The sequence below is a fragment of the Chelonia mydas genome, chromosome 2 (genome assembly GCF_015237465.2).
Source record: "Chelonia mydas isolate rCheMyd1 chromosome 2, rCheMyd1.pri.v2, whole genome shotgun sequence".
Taxonomy (NCBI): domain Eukaryota; kingdom Metazoa; phylum Chordata; order Testudines; family Cheloniidae; genus Chelonia; species Chelonia mydas.
Genome location: NC_057850.1, coordinates 204,822,681 through 204,846,066, shown reverse-complemented (window position 1 = coordinate 204,846,066; position 23,386 = coordinate 204,822,681). Strand labels below are relative to the sequence as shown.

Sequence of the window (23,386 nt, the reverse complement as noted above, 5' to 3'; positions counted from 1 at the left end):
CTGTGTTTTCAGTTAGTTTGGCATCGCAGCCTGTATTATTCCACTGCTTCAAGACATCTTGGGATAAGGTGGCATTATGTAATAATGCCTAAATAATAATACCTAAGGGCCAGATCCTTTGCTATTATAAATCAGCATAGATCTATTGATTTCAGTAGATTAATTTTAACTAATTTTAACCAGCAGAAAATCTGGCCTTAAATATTTGGGGCATGTCTATTTAAGAAGACTATATTCCTTTGTAAGAAGTTTAGGGGTGTCATATTTTGTATTTTATTTTCAATATTATATTGGCCTTTCTCGCAATCAGCTGCATACACACAAACACAGCCACTGCATGTATCTTCGGTGGTATTAGACAAGGCACTGACTTATTTATTTAGTTTGCAGTAGCCCCCAAATATTTTCTAGATACTTTCCAAACACAGAGCAACGTATTGCCCCCAAGGAGAACACAATCTGAAAAGGCCAAGATGGAAAAGGATATGACATATAGGCAACACGATCACAGTGCTTGTTGCTAGTTTCACGTTTGTTTGCTTGTAATTTAAAAAATCAATTCCCCTCCCCTGCTGGTAACCGAGTCCTTCAACTTCCCTTGTACAACAATCCACAACTTCAGTTCCCGTGTCCAGCCATGCCTTCCTCCCAACTTTCTATCTCCTCCCTCTGCATAGATGAGCAGTTCACACACATGAAAGTAATAAGTAACTGATTTAGTTTTTTATAAATCTCATGGTAAATGTGGGTCTTCAAGATGGAGTTGGATGAGATCCAGAGGGGTGTCCCATGTATCTGGGGTGGTGTGGATGAAAGTGTGGGGATGGCTGTGGGAGAGTAGGGCTAACAGGCCAATGAGACAGCAGCATGCGTGATGTGAAGGGAGCGGAAGGGTGTAAGGTGAGGGTGGGACACAGGACAGTAATTAAAGAAAAAGATGGATAAGAGGGAGTGGTAGGGTCATGTACGCCATTTATGGTAATAATACAAATCTTGAACTGAATGTTACGAAGAAGAGGGAGCCAGCAGAGGAATTAAAAGAGGGGAGGGACATGACACAGTCAGAATGGTAGACAAGGAAGGAAGTTTGAGATTCATCGTGCTGTCTTTTTAGTGGCTACTGCTCTGTTGGTACTTGCAAAACATGAATAAGACATAAAATCACAAGCAGGATTATGCAAGCTGAAGTCTAAGGTTCCTGCTGGGTTACTGTAACAGCTTATACCAAAGTTCAGAGCTAATTGACTTGATTGAAGGGAGTACTAGCCACAGATTAATATTTTACAGAATCATGTGGCAGCCACACAAGGTTAGAAAAAGGTACCTATATTTTTTCATTAAGTATGTGTAAAATCCATAGGGTGTCTTCCATTAAGTGACACACAGAAGAAAGAAAATGTCTCCAGTATGACGAAGAGTCAGTCTGGTTCTCCTCATTAATTGGTGATTTCCTAGAGAGAATAAATGTGTCGATGATAATTTCCTCCAAAATCCGGTTGTTTCGCAAGTTTCTGGTAAACCATAATAAATCTTTGTCATCTGGGAGTCCTGTTTCTACCACCACCATTTTATTTCACTTCCTACTGCCATGCATTAAGAAAAGTGGACTACGCTGTCTTCTTTTAAGCATTGGTGTAGATACTTTTCTTATTATTATAAATCTCAGGGATGTGCAGCCAATATTTTAACCAAGCCCTCCCACAAAATACTCTCCCTTACTTTGTAATAAATCCTGCATCCCAATGGTGCACAGAAAGGAGGAAAGGAACTGGGGAATACTAAATTCTTTTTAAAAAGAGAGGGAAATGAATGTTTTGAATGTAAGGTTTTTAACTTAGGGGATTTATATGTGCGTGTGTAGGGTTTTTTTGTAATGAATTTAATATTTTGTTAGGAGGCAGAGGATATTGTTCTTAAAGTGCAATCACATACTGTATTTCCTAAACTAGATGCTTGAGTTTAAATTACGTGGTAACAGAAAGGCAGCAGAATACAGGACAATATAGCTGCTGTATTCTTAGGATTTTAATAGATACAGTGAAGTCTCTCATTATATCATTGCCTGAGATAATGCAGGGACAAGTCAGCCTTGGCTTATACACGTTTCTTCTAATGAGTCCAGTCTACATTCGATGGGAGAGAGCCAGAAGCAATATTCCAAGTTAATGGACAACGCTGAGGCCAGAAATAATTGGAGTTGAGAAAAAACTATCTGAAATGTAGCTACCATGGTTGGAGGCCCGTGTGTGGGCCCAATGCAGTGTGAGTGCTGTGCTTCAAAAAATGAGATAATGAGGAACCGTATTTAGCATGTCACTTTGGGGTGTCACTTCCAAAAAGGACAATCTGTTGGAGACAGCATCTCTGAAAACAATGTTAAAGCATCTTTCCAGGACGCCATACCAGCTATAAATATCTTGCTGGTATGGCGGACCGGACCGGACAGGACAACCCTACTTGCAGTGCTGCTTATAGAGTCATCGAGTTTAAGGCCAGAGGGGGACCACTAGATCATCTACTCTGAACTCCGGTATATCGAGGCCACCAACACCACCCAGCACCCACACACTAAATCCAACAGCCATAATGAGACCAAAGCATCACAGCTCATAATCAGAACTGTTTAAGAACTAGGCTTTCCGATGTGAGATTTCCTTCCAGATTTGTCTCACTGGCTTAGATCTCCCGCATGGAGAACAGCAAATTATGGGGACTCCATAAAGAACGTCCAAACGATGTGATGCACCTGAATGTATTTCATATTTCATCTTCACCTTTTATCCTGAGTCCACCATACCTCCACCCTGTTTAGAAACGGGCTTGTGGAGCATGTGTATATATAATATGCATGGTACAGTAGTCCCTGTGTTATTTGTTAAATTAAATACTTCACTTCCATTTAGGATTGAAGTGTAGACAAAATTGCTGTATATGTCTGCTAAAATGAACAACAACAAACTGGTCAAGTAATGACATTTTAAAATTGTCATAATTAGGTTTCAGGGTTGAGCCAGTGCTGCATGAGGCAGTTCACACCACACAGAACTATTGTTTCATGCACCTTGCAGAGTCAGGAAGACAACACATCTTTGGTTTACACTTGGTTCACATTTGCCGTTATCTTCAAAACCATGTGGACCAACAACATATATTTGTTAACAAAATCTGAGATTCTAGGGCACAATTCTGTGGTAAAGGTGGATTCCACAGCAAATTCCATGGTAGACACAGAGTCCTGTCTACAATACTACATTTAGTCTATTGTTTCAGAAAGCAGTATTTTTGCTTATAGTCAGAGGTACAAATTATAGTTGTTAACCTAGTAGCAAAAACATTAGTATGTGTCACCAACAGAGGCGAAGGTGCAGAGTATTTCCTTTTTTAAAGGATGAAGTATTACTGTCATTCCCCTATTACTAAAAGGGTCTGCAATCTCTCACCCTGTGACCATTTTTTAAACATCCTGTTGATCCAATGCAAAGATTCCAGTGTACGCAGTCATTTTCCCTTGTTTATTAGGTTTAAAAATACATACTGTGATTGTTTTTTTTAAAAAAGCTCAGATAAAAAAGAAATGGGTAACGAATACAAAATCACAATTTTTCTGTACTAAGAATGATACCGGAAGGACTTTATTCCTATAATTGGTGCCTATTTTCAGACCCATACTGACAGCAAGTAAACTATTAGAAAAAAAATGGTTCTCATTACTCACATCTGATTAGCATTGGCTTTATGGATCTAAAATTATTGTGAAACTTCTTCAAAGACTCAGATAGCTTGATTCTCCTCTCACACCAGTGAAAATCATGAGTAGCTGCACTGAAGTTAATGGGAGTTACACTGGCGTGGAAGGAGGAAAACAGGCTCAGAATGTGCATCTGGCACATGCTGTTTGCAGTGTTGTTGTAGCTGTGTGGGCCCAGGACACTAGAGGAAAAACGTGTGTGAGGTACATTTCCCGCACAAGAAAAATTGCTCTGTGTAATCTCAAAACCTTGTCTCTTTCACCAGCGGAAGCTAGTCCAATAAAAGATATTTGCTCACCCACCTTGTCTCCCTGGCACATGTTCTATTTTTTAAACCCTATGGGCCTGATTCTCTGTTCACTTGCCCGTTGTGCTGAAATTTATACTGGAGCCAAGTGGATGTAACATTTTACTATAGTGTTTTATTCTCGTTTAGCATAAATGTCAACGACGACACAAGGTGCGAGGCAGCAGAGAACTGGGCTCAGTGAGATTCAGTTAAGAATAGAATATTTACACTGCGACTCTAAACAATTAAATGTTTGTAGTATGGAAGATTTCAGCTGACCTGCCAGCTTACTAAGAGGAAGCTCAGAAATATGTAAGAATCAAATAAACCTTATTTTGGGGGTGAGAAGCTTGTGGAGTTTGAGTTTCTATAATCCTCCAGCTTTACTATTCAAACCGTTAAGGTTTTACAATAGGAATTTGCATTATAATGCAAACGCAATACTTTTGGAAAAACCACTCATGCCAAGTCCCACTCACTTGCCTGTCCACATCAGAAAGGACGGTGGAGGTCCTTGTCCTTTTCTCTTATCCCCAGAGAGCAGGGATGAAGATGGCTGGGCCCTTAATACTCACCCACATCATACACCTTGCTACTATTCTATTATCTATGATGTCTTCTGTGGAGTGGCTTGTGGCCTAGTCCCCTCACTTATGTTCTCTTCATGGAACAATCTGATTTTTCCTCCCTAATCTTCTGCTTTCAGAGGAATCATCAAGGAGGCCTCCCCACCCAACTCAAGGAGAACATCTTCTGAGGGTGAATAACTTGTCTTCTGACCCCTTACCTTGTAGCTGCTGGATTGTGAAACACTCCTTCCTGTCCTGCTGCAGAGGCCCATTAAATACTGTGGGGCAGAAATACCTCAGCACTGGCCTAAGGGAATTGACTCCCAGGTTCAGGAGGAAACCTGCTCCTATGTGAGTCATCTGGGGGGAAGAGTCTCCCTTAGTCCATTGCACTGTGGGAGTGTCTGCCCTATGAAGGGCCACTACAGTAGGACTGATCCCCATTCTCACCCCCAGATAGGGCAGGAGCAGGCCCCCATCTCAATAAGACCCTCTCCTTGCAAAAGGGGGTGGAATATTGAATTCTTTTGCCCAGTGATGAGGGAGGCTAGGTTAAAGCCTCTTTTCCACTGAAGACTATAGAGATGAAAGGAGTTGGCTAACATCCCCAGACTTCTCATTCCTCAAAGACAGTAATGACAACAAAAAAATGGGGAAAGCTGGGGTCTTTGAAGGATGGTAACTAGGGAGGGGATTTCTTCTCCTCGCCCAGGAGCAGGGAGAGGTTGTTGTTTTCATCATTTCCCCACAGAGACCTAAGAAGGTATGTGAGCTGGCTCATGGGAGAGCAGTTCTCCTCTCCTCTCCTCTCCCCTCCACTCCATTCCCCTCAAGAGAAATCAAGACCAAAAGAGTTTTCACCAGTCATGTGCTCCTAACTCTATGCTGCTGCTGAAAGCAGCTGTTTCCACTCTCAGCAGTAACCCAGAACTGGCATTTTGTGGTTTAAAATATTTCAGCAATAAAATGTGGAGTTTATTCTGTATTATTTTACACTGAGCGTAGGCTGCTCAAGTAAACAGAAGTATTGCACAAGTGCACATTTCATTCATATGGGGAGAAGTACAAAGCAAAAATGAAAGTGGAATTAGCAAATAAAGGCCACAGCTGCAGGCCCCAGAGCACAACCTAATTGGACAGAATATAAACAAACTTCAGGGACCAATCACATATCACAAACTGAGGAGCTGACTGACTCAATAAGTCAATATTTTGCTAAATAATTTGGGCCAAATTCAACTCTAGTTCGAGAGTGTCACACTTCATTGGTGGTGCAGGGCTAAAATCAGAGGAGATGGTATAGCAATAGTAGGAATAACATCAAAACAAGCCAAGCTCCTTAGTGATTTCCTGATCATTGTGATTTCTCTGTAGTGCAGAGTTGCCCTATCACGGGAACTTTTTTCCCCAGCATGCCTCTTTTCAGGGCTAGCCCTTTAAATTTGACAGAACCAAGCAGCTGGAACCCTGAAGTGGCCGTTTGGTAACTCATAGCTCTGGGCTGCATTTTTATCTCTTCTAGCTGGGAAGCAACTCTTATGATTTCCTTTTTCATTATTATTATTATTATTGCTGAGGAAAAAGAAACAGCATTGGCATTAGTGATAAGAAGAAATGCAAAAAATGGCATTGAAATTGGAGATATGTGCAGTGCAGCAGAAGTAGATGTAAGAGGACTTACGTGGTGGTTGCTGCCAGGGGAATAGCAGAGAAGCTGAACAGAGCTTGACGTCAAAGAAGGAGTTATGTCCAGGTGGCATATTCATCTCTAGGTGTAAGAAGGCACTGTGAAGTGCAAGGAGTGGTGTGGTTGAGTCAAGTCAGTCTGTTTTTACGGAGTGTAAGGAGTAGCAAAGTACTTATTCACCCCAATCGGTAGCAAAGACATTGAGCATGGCTCAGTCAACCACGGCACCATAATGAAATCTGCCCTGTAGCAGGATTGGCGGTGAGCCATGCTGAAGTAGGAACCCCAGGAGGCATTCTGGGAGATGTAACCAGAATCCTTCCACAATGTAGGAGCCCCTCACTACTCTTTAAGAAGGTACTGTGTGCATTTTCACACACCTCAGCAGTGCAAGAGGGAAAGAGGACATTGGCCATGGCCCGTCCCTTCCTCCCCTCTGCTTAGGGGGTTCATTGCCACCTGTGGTACTAACAGGGAACAATAGCTAGCCCCTGCATAGATGTGCAGGGCAATGGGGAAGCTCTGCAGTACCTTCTATCCCCAATTCCTTGTGCAACTGCACAGAGCCAGCATAGTGTGGGTGTAAACATCTCTTAGGGACACAGAAGGCTACACTACATAGTCCGTGTATTCAAATTCTATTTTCATTCCTTTGATCACCACAGAAGATGCTTTTTTGCATTAATACTTAGTGAACCCAATTCTTTGCTCACCCTAGTGCAAAGCAGGAGTAACTCTGCTGAAGCCAACTGCATTACATGAGTGCAAAGTCAGTGTAAGTAAGGGAATCAGGCCTTGAGTATTTAGCAAAGGTCTTCTGGGCTTGTGCCCTATCCTCCCATCCAAAGCTCTTCCTACCTAAAGACTGTGCAATGGAACTCGTTAAAGAAAGGCCCAGGAAGAAAAAATGTAAATGTGCTATTTTGTTCTAGACTCATCATGTAGAAGGACGTTATTCTCAGATGAAGCAATTAAAGAACCAGCTGTGCCCTGAGATGTTCATGAACAGCTCTGCATAGAACTTGGCTTTGTCTCTCCAGCCACCAGCTCTCAGGCTTGTTTTTCAACCAGACCACTGCTGGCAAACCGTGAGTTTGCCATTTTATCCAAATGAGCCTTCAGGTGCTCCTTTACCAGAGATGCTCTTTGAGTTATTTGCAGGTTGCTTCTGTTTTTACCGCTACCTTCCTGCTAACAAAAGTTTGTTTTTTTGTTTGTTTTAAATGCCATCCCGTTTACCAGGAATTATTTGGTTGGACTGGGGTTGTTACACAAACTAGTGTTATCCATAACGTTTACTGCAGCTTGGTTCTGGCCACTGGTCAGACTTCATTTGAGAGTATCTATGCCAGGTTATTTCAGAGCATGTTATCCGTGGAAATCAGGCAAGTATGAATTGCTGCAAAAATAAATCATAAATGAACCTAACTTAAACCCTTTTTGTTACCAATAGGACCAGCACTTACCTTTCTTGACAAAATACTAGCTGCCTCTCTCTCCCATTTTCCCTCAGTAATGGCACAGATGAGAATTATGTACAATAATGGCATATACATTCTGTCACTACCCACCAAGCCACTCTTTTCCATTCAAAATAGCTATATAAGAGGCAGTGGCTTATATACAGGATCATATGATGTGGCCACCATTCTGATAACTGCTTGGTATGAATCAGCCTTTTTTATCTGATTCCACTCCTTTTGGGGAGCATGCAAAAGAAAGATTAGTAAAATTCCACTGTGCATCATGTATACAGACTTGGTGGTACAAAAAATAGTGAGCTATTTCTGCATCAATATGCCAATTTTTTCCAGATGTGGCCACCAATTTGGGTGCCCTTCTCTCTGGGTGCCCAATTTAAGACACCCTGGCCTTTACAGAAGTACTGAGCTCCTGTTTAGAGCTGGTTAAAAAAATTCTGACAAAACATTTTTGGCAGAATTTGTCCATTCATCAAAATGGCAGTGTTTTGTGGAAAAGGTTCAATTTTAAGAAACTCCTGATGGATTCCAGGCATCCTGATTTGGGGTGAAAAATTCCAAAAAATGTCATGGAACTAATATTTGGTTTCCCAGCCAGCTCTGCTGCCATTGACTTGCATTGGCGTTACAAGAGCTCACCACACTTTCAGTCTGATTTTCAGGTATCTTCTTCTGGACACCGCAAACCCAAGAAACTTGCAGTGAGGCCCCCAATACTGCAACTGATTATGAAAAGGCACAGCAGTGTGAACATAAGAACGGCCATACCAGCTCAGAGCAAAGGTCCATCTAGCCCAGTATCTTCTCTTCTGACAGTGGCCAATGCCAGGTGCCCCAGAGGGAATGAACAGAACAGGTAATCACCAAGTGATCCATCCCCTGTCTCCCATTCCCAGCTTCTGTCAAACAGCTTCTGTCAAACCATCCCTGCCCATCCTGGCTCATACCCATTGATGGACTTGTCCTCCATGAATTTATCTAGTTCCATTTTGAACCCTGTTATAGTCTTGGCCTTCACAACATCCTCTGTGCTTGCACGGAATCCCATTGACTCCAATGGGTCTTCCGCATGGGCTCAGTGGCTGATCCATGTGTTGCAACTTGCAGGATTGGAACCCAAATTGTCACTTTTGACATTTTGGGGCATACTGAGTGAATACTATCAGAGCAGCCCAGAACATGTGGGGCTTAATTGATCTCAAAATAAAAAGTTGGCTCTATTAGAAGCTATAGTTGTGGTCTTGTGAATTTTTCATTTAGGAATTGGTCCATGGAATTAAAATCTTTTCAAGGACCTAATTTACCTCCTAACTCCAATTTCTCCCCTGCATGGTCCTCAAAATATTATTCTGCAAGCCCTGAGGGTCCTTCGGGTAAACTGTGTTCCATATGGTCTGTGCTGTATGTAACACATATAAGTGCAGAAAAAATAAGCTAAAATGAAAGGATCTGTTCTCTTTTCAAAAATCAGGGTCCTAAAAATAATTGAAGTGTATAAAAATCAACACCATAGTTTTCCAATAGATAGTCCATAAAAGAATTTGGGATTCTAGTCTTCCTCCTTCTTGGGGAAAGCATTTGCCCTCAAGGTCTCCATGCAGTTCACTAGAATCAAAGCTCCAGTTAACTCTCGCCACTGTTTGGTCAAAGGGTTTTTCATTTTGTCCAAAGCCGACTGCAGGTCTTGTAACACATCTCTGTAGCTGTCTCCATAGTGAGCGCCCCATGTGTACAGAAAATCATATGCAGGTTTCCACATCATCTGCAAAGAATTTTTTTTTTTAATATTAGGAGAAAACAAAGCAACGTACAATGGCTTTCTAGATCTACTATAAGGGTATAGTAATTAAAAAGTTATAGAAAAGGAAACAAATTAACTTTTGCTCTTTGAACACACTGAAGTACTTTCCCATGTAAAGCAGGTTCAGATAAAAACTGCAATGTCCCATACATGCTGTCAGCTTTTCTATAGATATGGACGTTTTAGCGAAATAAGTAGCAATAAAATGATCATGTCCCTTTAAATGTTGAATCTATCAAATGGACAACCATATATCTGTCTGAATAATTTGTACCTAGTATAGTTACAAGTAATGCAAAATATCACTAACATTGAAAAGATGGGGAGGAATATTTTCTTGTTTCACTTTAATGTATGCATTCAACAGCATTTTGCACATGGTGAACTTCATTATTCTGTGGATGGTCAGTTGCACTTGTCTTGTGAATCAGAATTATGGTGTCTCCCTCATGCACTGCTCAGATTGGAGCTTATATACGTGCTTTGCCAGAGGGTGAGAGCAGCAGAAAGGCTGAAACTGAAGAGGCAGTAGGCAGGTAAGTGTCCAGAAAAGAAGAAGGGGGGGTAGCCCTAAGCATATTTGGAATTTTGCTCTCTGTGCCTTTGATCCTAGAAACACTGAAGTCACTCGTGCGTAAAGGTTTGCTTATAAATATCAGCAAGGGAGTAGAAAAACCTTTATAAAAACTTAAAATAAAAAATCAGGACATATAATCTATCATCAACTTCTATTAATTTAAAAAAATTCAAGTTGATAGTACCCCTTCTAAAGTATTCCTTAACATTTAGTTCATGACAAGCAGAGTTTATGGGGCATTTGAAGTCATTGGTGCTATGACAATTTTCACCAGCTGACGATCTGTCCCTACATCTTTTAAAATGCTGATAGACACTCGGGGGGAGGGAAGCTCCATCTCTGAAGGACTTCCAGATCAAATTCCCTCCGTTTGCTTGGTTTACAAATAAAAAAATTGTTTTCCAACTGCTACTTCTGCAAACTTAACCTGGGCTGTGAAAGTCGGGCTGTGTTCTCTCTGGCTTGCTGATCATCATCAGTAATAAAGATTCTGCAGCTGGAACTTAGTTAGCAATTGCATAGCTGGTGCAGAAGGCAGGATGGAATCCAAGTCTCTTTCCCAGAGGTGCATTGGCTCTGCTGTGTTAATGGGAATATAAAGCTGCAGTAAGCAGATAGGACTCTGTGTATATACAGATCTGTTGAGTGAGAAAGGCTACGCCGAAATGGTACTTTCTGACTATTCCTGCACTTTAATAGGGTTTTATTGTAGGATATTGTTACTCCTTTTTGACCAAACCAGCTAGCCAATTTTGAGGGTCCTGAGGGTTGTTCTCCTGGGGAGGAGAAATTGAAGATTGACGCAATCCCATTTATTTACAAAGGCTGTACAAAGGACTGATTCCCTGAACACAGCAGGAATCAAACCACAGCAAAGACAGTTTCTTTGCTCACGGCTCCTGCCAGCACTTAGCCCAAAAGTTCTCGCTCAACCTTTTCTCAAGAGCATCAGTGCTTCTGTGGCTGTGTCCTTCCTTAGATATTTTTAAGGTCAGGCTTGACAAAGCCCTGGCTGGATGATTTAGTTGGGGATTGGTCCTGCTTTGAGCAGGGGGTTGGACTAGATGACCTCCTGAGGTCCCTTCCAACCCTGATATTCTATGATTCTTTCTGCTACTTCTCTCACAGAGACACACACCTCTACCAAACAATCCCCAGAGAACCCCCTCCACCCACATAGCCCTATTTCTGGCAAGCCTTGGGTGTCTTTGTGTTTTGGGTGAAGGCTCCTATTGCTTCAGCAATCCAGTTCATAATAATATTAGCAGTTCCTAGCTCTTATACAGAGCTTTTCATCAGTAGATCTCAAAGTGCTTTTCAAATTATCGCCATTTTACAAAAGGGGAAACTGAGGCACAGAAAGAGGGCATGACTTGCTCAAGGTTATCTTGCAGGCCAGTGGCAAGGCTGGGAATTGAATCCAGGTCTCTTGAGTCCATAAAGGAACTTAATTGTTTCCTGCATTTATCCCATATGAAAGACGGCTCTCTCTCTCTCACACACACACACACACACACACACACACAGAGTTTCAATGAGCTTTAAACCAACCTAGCACGATGTTATCAAGTAAAAATTTCAGGCAACACATAAAAAATCTTAATTGGTTTTTTGTTTTTAACTCTGACCATATGCTCTAACATGCTGAAACAAAGAATTTATTAACACCATCATGAGAATAAAGATACTCATTTATTTTATTTATAGCTATCCTAAGAAGCTCATCACTGCAGAATCGTATACGTGCCAGACAGTTGCTGCATTCCTGGTGCTTAGGTAGCAAAAGCAGCCAGAAAGCTGCTGCGGTGGGCAGTTGGGGATTCCCATGATATAAGGGAATTGCTGGTATTGTGCAGTTAGCTACGTTGGCTCTATGCCAGCCTCTCTGGACTAGGTGGAGGGCCAGAGTGTGGGAAAGGTTAAAAAGATGGGGCTGCAGCATGCTGTAACCAGTAATCCTCATTAGCTTTGGGGAGGGAAGGGAAGGGCAGCATTGCAAGCAATGATAGAGCAGCCCTTAAGCCGCCCTGACTTGTGCCAGAGGCTACTTATGGCCCTGGGCAGCCAGAGGATTGTTAGAAAGGTGGGTAGGAGAACAGTTTGCTTTTTCCTTCCCTTCAGCTGTGCTGAGCTCTCCTCCAACATAGCTGAAGATTTATCCCATCCACGCCTGTATATCAAACACTGTGGCAAAAGTTCAAAACGGTTGTGTAAATTAACTCTGTAATGAATTTGTTAGAGTTACTAACTCAGCTGCTGTCTGCATGCAAAAATCTTTACTACTACTAATGCTTAATGTTTGCTCGTTCAGCGCCATCTCCACTACTAGCTGAATGTGTTAATTGGAGGGTTAACATGATTTGAGAGTTAGCTTGCACTTTTCACATCAAATTGGAAAGCTGAAGATTCCAAGCAATATTTTAAAAAGTTCTAGGGATCTAAAAACCAAAGTGATCCAATCCAGCCACCCAATCCAGCCAATCCAATCCATATAAGATCATTAATAAGATGCAGTCCTATAAAGCTTTAAAGAAAGAGCCTTTCAATTTCACTAAACTGTAATGATGAAAGAACACCAAGTCATTGTGTATGTGCCCAAGAATTCACTGAGGGGAGGAAAACAAATAGCTAATCTTTCACTCTGAAAAGTGAAATTGAACAAATGTGGTCCACGCAGCATCTGCTTTATAACAAAACATGTTTTTTTGCCAAAGCCCTTGGATAGAATCCATTACAAGGAGATATTAAGGAAACTACAATAAGGTCTTGTCTACGCACAAGCTTGCACTGGTTCAGCTATGCCAATGCAAATCCCTGTGTGGACATACATTGCTTTAAAAATGCCTATGTTGGTTTAACTAAACTGATATAAACCAGGTTTTTAATCAGCTGAGGAGTGTCCACACACAGCATTGCACTGGTTTGAACTAAACCAGTTTTAAAACAACATCTTTAATTAGTGCAGTTTTGTCAGCTGACCTAGGGAAGTCTCTTCACTGCTTGGTGCCTCAGTTTCCCCATCTCTGAATGGGAATAATGATACTGACCTCCTTTGTGTTGTCCTGATGACAAGAGCTGTAAGAGGTATCATTATTATTATTTATTTGTATGTCAATCAGGCCTAAGTGGTCATATAGTGAGAGGTGATCTTTCATGGATTGAAGTGGCCTGAATGATTATTCATTACAAATATTAGTTTTGCATTAAAACACATTGATGCTTTTTTCATTATCTAGCCAATGTTACAGGTGGCTAAACAGTATTCAGCAAATAATCGATTCAATTAATGTTTCCTGTTAATTGTCCAATTGTTATTCACAAATCATTCCCCACCCCATGTCCAGTTATTGGGCCAGCTACAGTCATGAATTAGAAACTAGTTATGAGCAAGGACTCCAGGTTGTAATGCAGTGTTTTGTATCAGGAGTCTCTGATATCTGTGAAGTATATTAAGAAATGAGTATTAGCAATCATTTTAAAATAAGTTGTAAGATTGTGATAATATTGTAAAGATACTTAGGGTGAAATCCTGCACCTACTGAAGTTAATGACAGTACATTTTCATCCTGACCTCTGATTTTTATATGTATAATTCCATGTATGGATGTAGAATTTTGTGAGCACAAAATTAGAGGCCAGTGTTTTAAATTTTTTTCACCGTGTGACAGTTGGACACACCCTAAGTCTGTTGACTTTCAGAGAAGGAACCTTTAGCAACCCCCCTCTCGTTCCCTAGGTTTTTCATGAGGAGTTGATTATAGAAGAATAAGGGTGTTAAGAAGAATTGGATTTAGTCCTACGTTCTGGTGGGTTGTAAGTCTTTTTTGGATTGACACTGTTTCCAGCTAGATATCTTTGCATTTGTATCTTTAAAATATTATATGCTGGCTTTTTTAATACACAGTCATCTAGGATGGATCCTTACTCATCCCAATAAATAAATGATTAAACAAACTGATAGACGGGTGTAGCTTTTTCTACAATGTTCTTTTTTTTTTTAAATATATGTTGCTATTTTTATGTTGCAAGTAGCTACACTATGTTTGCAGCAGCCAGCATCGCTGCACAGTAGAGAATTTTGTATGTAGTTTAACATCAAGAATATACAAATCTCTTGAAAATAAGAGACGTGGGTGTTGAGCCAACTTAATGTGTGTGTGTGTGTGTTGATGCGCTTCCCCGCGTGCGCCCTCTTCCCCCTCCCCATCCCTGCTAAACAAGGACAGCTATTTGTTTGCAGTAAATATTTCATTTGATGTTTCATAGTGACAGTTTAATATTATTGGGATCTGCATCGAAGTTTGACTAATGTCTCTACATGATGTCACTATAGCCAGAGAAGGAATAAGACCGTTGTACAATTTAGTTCCTTTTTGTGTCAAATAATATTCTCCGTATAATGCAGGCTGCAAACTAAATGTAATTTTCCTTCTAAAATTTGAAATGTATCTTATCAAAGTCACAGTCTGCCAGTGTTGAAGCATAGGCCTAGCCATACAAATGAGAGCAGCAGCATACATTTGAAAACCCAAAGGGCATTCTTCTTACACTTTTGATGGGAACAAGATAACTATTACATTTCCCTAAGTGTACGTTCAGTTGTTGACAGTGAATCTAGTGAGAAATGTTTATTACACCTCCCAACATTACTTGCATTGTGTCAGATTTGCTTGGATGCGAGAACAACAACATAATCAGTTAAAATGAAATAACGTAGATTTTGAATTCCACTTTGGGAAATCATTTAATATAAAAATGACAATTTGATGATGTCTCTCAAAGATGTACTGATTCCTTGGTAGTGCAAATGGAAAAGAAAAATAATATATTGAATAGGCCATAAATTACTACTGTGTCTTGTATCTGAAAAGGAGACCTCAGACCTAAATAGTCTTAAGGCAGCAATCTAGGTTTTGGCAGCTTTCCGGCTCCAAAAAGTAATTCTACCCGGGGACTGAGTGAGCATGAGTAAGTTCAGTCGAATTTAGCCGCATTAGGTCAATTTTAAAATGAAAGCATCCACACAACCAACCCCGTTCCGTTGACTTAAAGGGCTCTTAAAATTGACTTCTGTACTCCTCCACAGCGAGGGGAGTAGCGCTAAAATCGACCTTGCTGGGTTGAATTTGGGGTCGTGCGGATGCTAATCGACGGTATTGGCCTCCAGGAGCTATCCCAGAGTGCTCCATTGTGACCGCTCTGGACAGCACTTTGAACTCAGATGCACTAGCCAGGTACACAGGAAAAGCCCCTGGAACTTTTGAATTTCATTTCCTGTTTGGTCAGTGTGGCGAACTCAGCAGCACCGGTGACCATGCAGTCCCCCCAGCATGGAGCGAATGGGAGACACTGGATCTGATTGCTGTATGGGGAGAAGCATCTGTGCAGGCAGAACTCCGATCAAAAAGAAGAAATGCAAATATATTTGCCAAAATCTCTCAGGGCATGGTGGAGAGAGGCTACACCAGGGACACACAGCTGTGCCGCGTGGAAGTTAAGGAGCTGAGGCAAGCCTACCAAAAGACAAAGGAGGCAAATGGTCACTCCAGGTCAGAGCCCCAAACATGCCGCTTCTATGATCAGCTGCATGCCATTCTAGGAGGGGACCCTACCACTACCCCACCACTGTCCATGGACACCTGCAAGGGGGTAGTCTCACGCAACAGGGAGGAGGATTTTGTGGATGAGAAGGAGGAGGAGAATGCGCAGCAGGCAAGTGGTGAATCCGTTCTCCTGGGCAACCAGGACCTTTTCATCACCCTGGAGCCAATAGCCTCCAAAGGTGGGATCTCTGACCCTGAAGCTGGAGAAGGCACCTCTGGTGAGTGCACACTTGTAACTACAGTACAGGGTTTAAAAGCAATAGTGTTTAATGTTTAATTTGCACTGAAGTATTGGGATGCATTCGCAGCCAGTACAGCTACTGGAAAAGTCTATTCACATGTCTGGGGATGGAGCGGGAATCCTCCAGGGACATCTCCATGAAGCTCTCCTGGAGGTACTCTGAAAGTATTCTGGCATCATTGCAGCACAAAGCATGGAAGTGAATGATCCTGGGTTTTGATCACATTCAAGCAACATTCGGTCTATATCTTTCTGTGTTAACCTCAGGAGAGTGATGTCATTCATGGTCACCTGGTTGAAATAGGGGAATTTTTGCAAGGGAACAGTAAAAGGACCCCGCTCATGCTGGGCTGTTTGCGCTTGGCTAAAAGGGATCATCCTGGAGAATAGCCACACAGTGGTGTAGGGGGAGATGTGTACTGCACATCCATCCAAAAACTGCAACTCCTCCTTTTAGATGTGAAACCCCACCCATTGCTTGCTATGGGAAAGGATGGCAATGCAGTTTGAAAACATTCCCACATGTTATGCATAAGAAGCCAACCCCGCATACTCTTTGCCTTACCATGGCTGCATGGAAACCGAATTCTGTTGCCCAGCCGTTTGTGATGTGTCACCATACCAGCAGGTGCTCAATATAAAAAGCAAAATGTGCTGTCTGCTGTGAATTGCTTGATTCACTGTGAAAGAGTCTCCCTTTTGTTCTCAGAAATGTATCATCTTAAATTTCACTCTCCCTTTTTATCTCCCCCCAGGTGCAAATGTTTCTAGGCTCCCCCATCACCTCCGTCCCTGAGGTTATCACAGATTAGAAGGCAAAAAAAAAACACACTCGCAATTACATGTTTTCCGAGCTCATGCAGTCCTCCCACACTGATAGGGCACAGCTGAATGCATGGAGGCATTCAGTGTTAGAGGCTAGGAAGGCATTAAGTGAGCGCGAAGAGCAGAGGCAGGAGGCAATGCTAAGGCTAATGCGGGAGCACGCGGACATGATGAAGCATCTGGTGCAGCTGCAGGAAAGCCAACAAGAGCACAGACCCCCGCTGCATCCATTGTACAACTGCTTGACCTCCTCCCCAAGTTCCATATCCTCCTCACCCAGATGCCCAAGAATGCGGGGCGGGGGGGGAGGGGGAGAAGGAGGCTCTGGGCACCCAGCCACTCCATTCCAGAGGATGGCCCAAGCAACAGAAAGCTGTCATTCAAACAGTTTGATTTGTATTGTGGCTACAATAAGCAATGTGGCCTTGTCCTTCTCTCCTCCCCACCCGGGCTACCTTGTCAGTTATCTCCCTTTTTTTAAAAATTAATAAAGAAAGAATGCATGGTTTCAAAACAATAGTTACTTTATTTCGAAGGGGGGAGGGTGATTGGCTTACAGGAAATTAAAATCAACAAAGGGGGCAAGTTTGCATCAAGGAGAAATACTCACAACTGTCACACTGAAGCCTAGCCAGTCATGAAACTCATGCACAGCGCACCTTGCTGTGCTCTTCTAATCGCCCTGGTGTCTGGCTGCTCAAAATGGGATGCCAGGCGATTTGCCTCAACCTCCCACCTCACCATAAACATCTCCCCCTTACTCTCACAGTTATTATGGAGCACACAGCAAGCAGCAATAACAATGGGAATGTTGGCTGCACTGAGGTCTGACCTAGTCAGCAAACAGCGCCAGTGAGCTTTTAAATGTCCAAAGGCACATTCTACCACCATTCTGCACTTGCTCAGCCTATAGTTGAACTGCTCCTTAGTACTGTCTAGGCTGCCTGTGTACGGCTTCATGAGCCATGGGAGCAAGGGGTAACTACTGGGAACTGGGTCCCCAAGGATAACTATTGGCATTTCAACATCCCCAACGGTAATTTTCTGGTCTGGGAAATAAGTCCCTTCTTGCAGCTGCTCAAACAGCCTGGAGTTCCTAAAGATGAGAGCGTCATGCACCTTTCCCGGCCATCCCACGTTGATGTTGGTGAAACATCCCGTGTGATCCACCAGTGCTTGCAGCACCATTGAGAAGTACCCCTTGCAGTTTACTTACTGGTTGGCAAGGTGGTCTAGTGCCAAGATAGGGATATGAATTCCATCTATCGCCCCACCACAGTTAGGGAAACCCATTGCAGCAAAGCCATCCACTATGACCTGCACATTTCCTAAAGTCACTACCCTTGATAACAGAACGTTAATGATTGCATTGGCTACTTGGATCACAGCAGCCCCCACAGTAGATTTGCCCACTCCAAATTGATTCCCGAGTGACTGGTAGCAGTCAGGCGTAGCAAGCTTCCACAGGGCTATCATCACTTGCTTCTCAGCTGTCAGGGAAGCTCTCGTCTTGGTATTCCTGCACTTCAGGGCGGGGGAAAAGCAACTCACGGAGTTCCAGGAAACTGGCCTTATGCATGCAAAAGTTTGCAGCCACTGTGAATCATTCCATACCTGCAACACTATGTAGTCCCACCAGTCTGTGCTTGTTTGCCAGGCCCACAATACAGGTTCCACTGTGTCAACTAGCCCTACTGCCACCATGATGTCCCAATTGCCACAGCCCATGCTTTCAGGAACATCTGTGTCCATGTCTTCATCAAAATCGTCCTCATGCTGGCATCTCTTAGCCCAGTTCCGCACATACTCCAGGATAATGCGTGAGGTGCTCACAACAGCAGCGGTGAGCTGAGCAGGCTCCATGTTTGCTGTGGTATGGCGTCTTCAGGAGAGCAGAGTTGCAGCGGAAGTGGTGGATGACGATGGATGCCATGAGAATAGATATTTATACAGAACGACGAGAGGACCTGCAAGGTGGATTCATGGCACCAAGAGAGCAGAGTTGCAATGGAAGTGGTGGATGACGACAACATGGAGAAATTTGCTATTGAGACTGAGCTCATTTACAAGAGCAGGAGAGCAGAGCTGTAGCAGAAGCGGTGGAGGATGACGGTTAGCAGTCGTACTGCACCGTCTGCTGATGGCAGCACCCAGGACACAACAGCTGAGCTGAGTGGGCTCCATGCTTGCCGTGATATAGCATCTACATGGAAAAAAGGCGCAAAACGATTGTCTGCCATTGCGTTCCTGGAGGGAGGGGCGACTGACGACAGGTACCCAAAACCACCCATGACAATGTTTTTGCCCCATCAGGCATTGGGAGCTTAACCCAGAATTCCAATGGACAGCAGAGACTGCGGGAACTGTGGGATAGCGACCCACAGTGCACCGCTCCGTAAGTCAATGCTAGCCACGGTAGTGAGGACGCACTCCGCCGACTTAATGCGCTTAGTGTGGACATACGCAAACGACTGTATAAAATCGATTTCTAGGAATCGACTTCTATAAAATCGACCTAATTTCTACTTTCTCAATGCAAGAATTAGTCCCTCTGGAAAAGGGACTTTCAATCTCACTCACAGTGTAGACCTCACTTCCTAAAGACTGCAATGTGGACCATCTCATTTGCAATCATGAAGGTCATTGCCCCACATAATTGAAATTGTAGAACATCCCAGTAGCAAGTACACACACACAAAATACAGTTTTGGTATATTACTAGCTGTTGAGCATCTGGATACAAGGAAGGGAGGCAGCAGCTTGTGCCGAGCAAAATCTCTCTGGGGACAACCAACATGTGCTCTATAGACCATCAGTGGTCCGTGGACCACACTTTGAGAACAGCTGCTCTAGAAAAAGGATTGAGGTACATCGATGACCAGAAGGGGATATCTGACAGTGCTTCTACACATAGTGCACCTAAGGATTTCATTTTCCATGGCTGCCAGTGTGGCGGCTGCCACAAACAATGCATGTGCTGTTTTTAAAATTTAGACCAAAGGAAAGGTGTTTTTGTCACCTAGTTAATCTTTCATTTTAGTACCATGCATGGCCATATGGGCTTTATGAAAATGGGCACCCTACTTCTCTTTAAATGGTTTATTCTTTATCATTTTATTTAGTATTTATATAGCACCATAAGTCTGCATGGCGCTGGAGGAAATTAAAAAGTTCTGTTTCTGCTCTGAGTTACACAGGGGAAAATCTGAAGAAACGCCATGGAAATCAATGGATATACATCCATGGAGGCAAAAAATAGAATCCGACCTATTGTCCCTATCTCAGAGAGCTGACAGTCTGTTGTCAACAGATGAAGGGAGGGGCAGGAAAGAGAAGAATAAGCACTATAGCAAGTCAGATGCTGAAATATGATGGACATTTAAGTTGCCTGTGTAGTCGTTAGTGATTATTTTCTGTTTGGTTTAGGAATTTTAGACTGAGGTAAGGCAAAAGTGGAACAAACAGTGCTGGGGCTGTTCAGTGGAAAGTTAGTGGGGGACTAGGCACTAGCAGTGGAAAGCTAACTAAAAGAAGTGGGTCTGAAGAAGGATTTTGAAGGACAGAGAGGATGCATTCAAGCACATACAGGGCAGGGAGAGCACAGCTATAAAGACATGAGGAAGAAGAGGAGGCAAAGGGAGCAATGAGGCAAGAAGAGTGGGAAGAGTCTGGGATGCAACTTGGGAAGTAGGTAAAAAACAAGGGCAGAGATTCAGACAGCAGCAGAATCATTCAGAACCTTGAAAGTGAGAACAAGGAGGTTCAATTTGATACGGATAGAAACTGAGCCACTCAAATGATTTAAAGGGTTGGGGTTACAAGATCAGCATGGAAGGAAAGGATGATCGTTCTAGCCAACATGCTGCAGATAGAACAGAGGAAAGAGGGGAAGGATCAGGGATTCTAAAAGGCAGGTGGTGCACACCAGGTGTGAGGGAGAAGAAACGAGATTGCTGTCAACCAGATGCGAAGAGAAAAAGAAAGAGAGAGGAGCAAAAAATGACCAAAAATTGTGAGCTTGAATGATTGAGAAAAGAGTGGAGAGTTCAGTGTTAGTGAGGCAGTAGAGGAGGAGTGATGAATTCAGATTTTACCATGGACAGTTTGTGGAAGTACCAAGATATCAAGACAGGAGGAGATGCCAGAAAGATGGGGAGAGATGGGAGCCTAGACAGGGAAAGAGATCAGAATGGAGAGGCAGATTTGAGTATCTGCAGGGGTGCGAGAGTAGTTCATGAAGCTGTTCAGGAGGAAAAACTTGGCTGAGAACAGAATCCTGGAAATCATCGACTAATAAGGGCAAGTAGGAGAAAGAGGATCCACTGAATTAATACTCATCCATGAAGTAGGAGAACCAAGGAGTTATGGAAAGTGAAGGAAGGAGGAGGGTCTTAAGGAGATGTGGGTGTTAAAAACATGGTGTTAAAGACACCTGAGAAATGAAGAATACTTCACTCTTACTTAGCATTTTTCATCTACGTAGCTCATAAGCTTTATTGAGGAGGAGAAGTATCATTAGGCCCATTGCAGAGAGTAAAACTAAGGCACAGAGACTTGCCCACGGTCACAGAACGGGACAGGAGGGTTGCAGAGTTAGGAATAGAACAAGGTCTCCTGAGTCCCAGTCCAGTTCCCCATCCACTAAGCCATCCCTCCTCCTCCCTTAGACCAGTGGTTCTCAACCTTTTTCTTTCGGAGGCCCCCACAACATGCTATAAAAACTCCATGGCCCACCTGTGCCACAACAACTGTTTCTCTGCATAGCCAGTAGATTAAAAACCAGGGCCAGCATTAGGGGGTAGCAAGCAGGGCAATTGCCCGGGGCCTCATGCCACAGGGGGCCCCACGACGCTATGTTGCTTGGGCTTTGGCTTCAGCCCTGGCCAGTGGGGCTCGGGCTTCAGCTTTCTGTCCTGAGCCCCAGCGAGTCTAACTCAAGCCCTGCTCTCTGGTTTATTTTGGCAGACTCCCTGAAACCTGCTTACGGCCCCAGTTGAGAACCACTGCCTTAGACTCAGAAAGTAAGTGGCTTTGTTAAGGCCCTTTTCTGTGGGGAGAGCAGCAATCTCACTAGGAGGAAGGGAGATCAAGAAAACACTTGAATGAAAGGCAGAAGTTCTCTGGGAATAGATAATCCACCTCAGTAGCTTTGAAATGAAGTAAGCCCCAGGGAAGATGAAGGAGAGTGAAGTGAGGGCTAACTTGGGCAAGGAAACAACATGCTGAAGATAAAGGAAGGGAGCCAGAGGTGACTGATGAGAGAGAGGGAAGGAAAAAGGCTGATTATGAGGGAGGAAGAGTGGGCCATGGGGTGGAGGAAATAAGCTGAGATTTAAGGTGGACAGAAGCAAAGATTTCAGAGTAAACTCTTATTTATTATTTGATTACAGTAGTTCCAAGGGCCTCTATTGAAATTTCTAGGCACCCTATAAACAAATAGTGAGAGATAGTCCCTGCCCTGAGGAGTTCACAGTTTAAATAGGGAGACAATCAAAGGAGGGAGGGGTGGACTGCACAAGGATGGGGAAGAAAGGCTCACACAGTATTTGCACATAGAAAAGTGTGCTCTAAACATTTTAGCAAGGCTGTGCAAGTAAAGAGCAGGAAGCCTTACCTCCAGTGCAACTTCTCCACTTCTGCCTCGGTGAGGTACTTCATAAGCCTCAATTTGTTGTTTTGTGAGTCGCGCTAATCTTTCTGCCAGCTCTCTCCAGCATTTGCCAAGCTTGACAGCCGAAGTCAAAAGGACAGTGTCCTGGATAAGACGTGCTACTAATCCTTGGCAATCTAACTTCAGAAGTGCCTGCAGTAACAATTTTTAGAATCAAGCAGCTTGGTCAGTATTTGAGAGCAAATAGTTATTGTTTGTTCCTGTAACTATCCAGTAGATCTTTTCAAACGTTAAGTTAGGCTAAACCTTTTTAGGTTCTCTATAAAAAAGTAACCAGTGTTTACACCTTTGGTACAAAAGGGATTGCCAATATTTTGTATAGGAAAGTTGCCCATAAGCTCAAGAAAAAAATTAAATTGGCATCCCATTGCTTCAGCTTTCCAGTGTCAGTTGAATTCTGCCAAGTTTGAGGATCCTGAAGGGAAAATAGCTTTCTCCAACATAAATATTTGGGACCTAAAATTTAGCTTCATGAACCTTAAAAATGAAATCAGAGCATGGTTATAATAAGGTGCGGTCCTTGTTCCACTTCTTTTCCAGAAAATCACTGATTACATTGGCCAGAGCATTTTAATTTCATCCCTCTGAATTCCTGATAATTTGCTGACTATGATTCAAACTTACAAGGACACAAAAAGGAAAAACAAAACGTGTTATTTGGAACAAAGCAAATTAAAATGGTTCCAGTAGAAAAGTCCTGAAATGAATACATGTTATATTTCTGCTTTCTTATTGGCTTAGATTAGAGCAGGGTGGAAAATAACATTTTTTTCTGCAGAAAATTTTCTATGGACAATATCAACTGTTCAGTGAAATACCAAAATACTGCACCAAAAATTTAAGTTTTTGGTTTTCAGATGTTCAGTTTTTTTGAAAAAGTATCAACATGTTCT

At 42.8% G+C, this 23,386-nt stretch overlaps 1 protein-coding gene across 1 annotated transcript in view; it reads right to left on the bottom strand.

Moving 5' to 3' along the window:
- Positions 1-3,432: 3,432 nt before the first annotated feature.
- Positions 3,433-23,386, bottom strand: part of MACC1 (MET transcriptional regulator MACC1) — a 50,550-nt gene continuing 30,596 nt past the window's right edge. Inside the window, exons 4-5 of the mRNA XM_007069510.4 lie at positions 22,437-22,625; positions 3,433-9,537 (exon numbers count right to left, since the gene is read on the bottom strand). Coding sequence (XP_007069572.1) covers positions 9,325-9,537; positions 22,437-22,625 — 402 coding nt within the window. The 3' untranslated portion in view covers positions 3,433-9,324. The remainder of the gene's footprint in view (positions 9,538-22,436; positions 22,626-23,386) is intronic.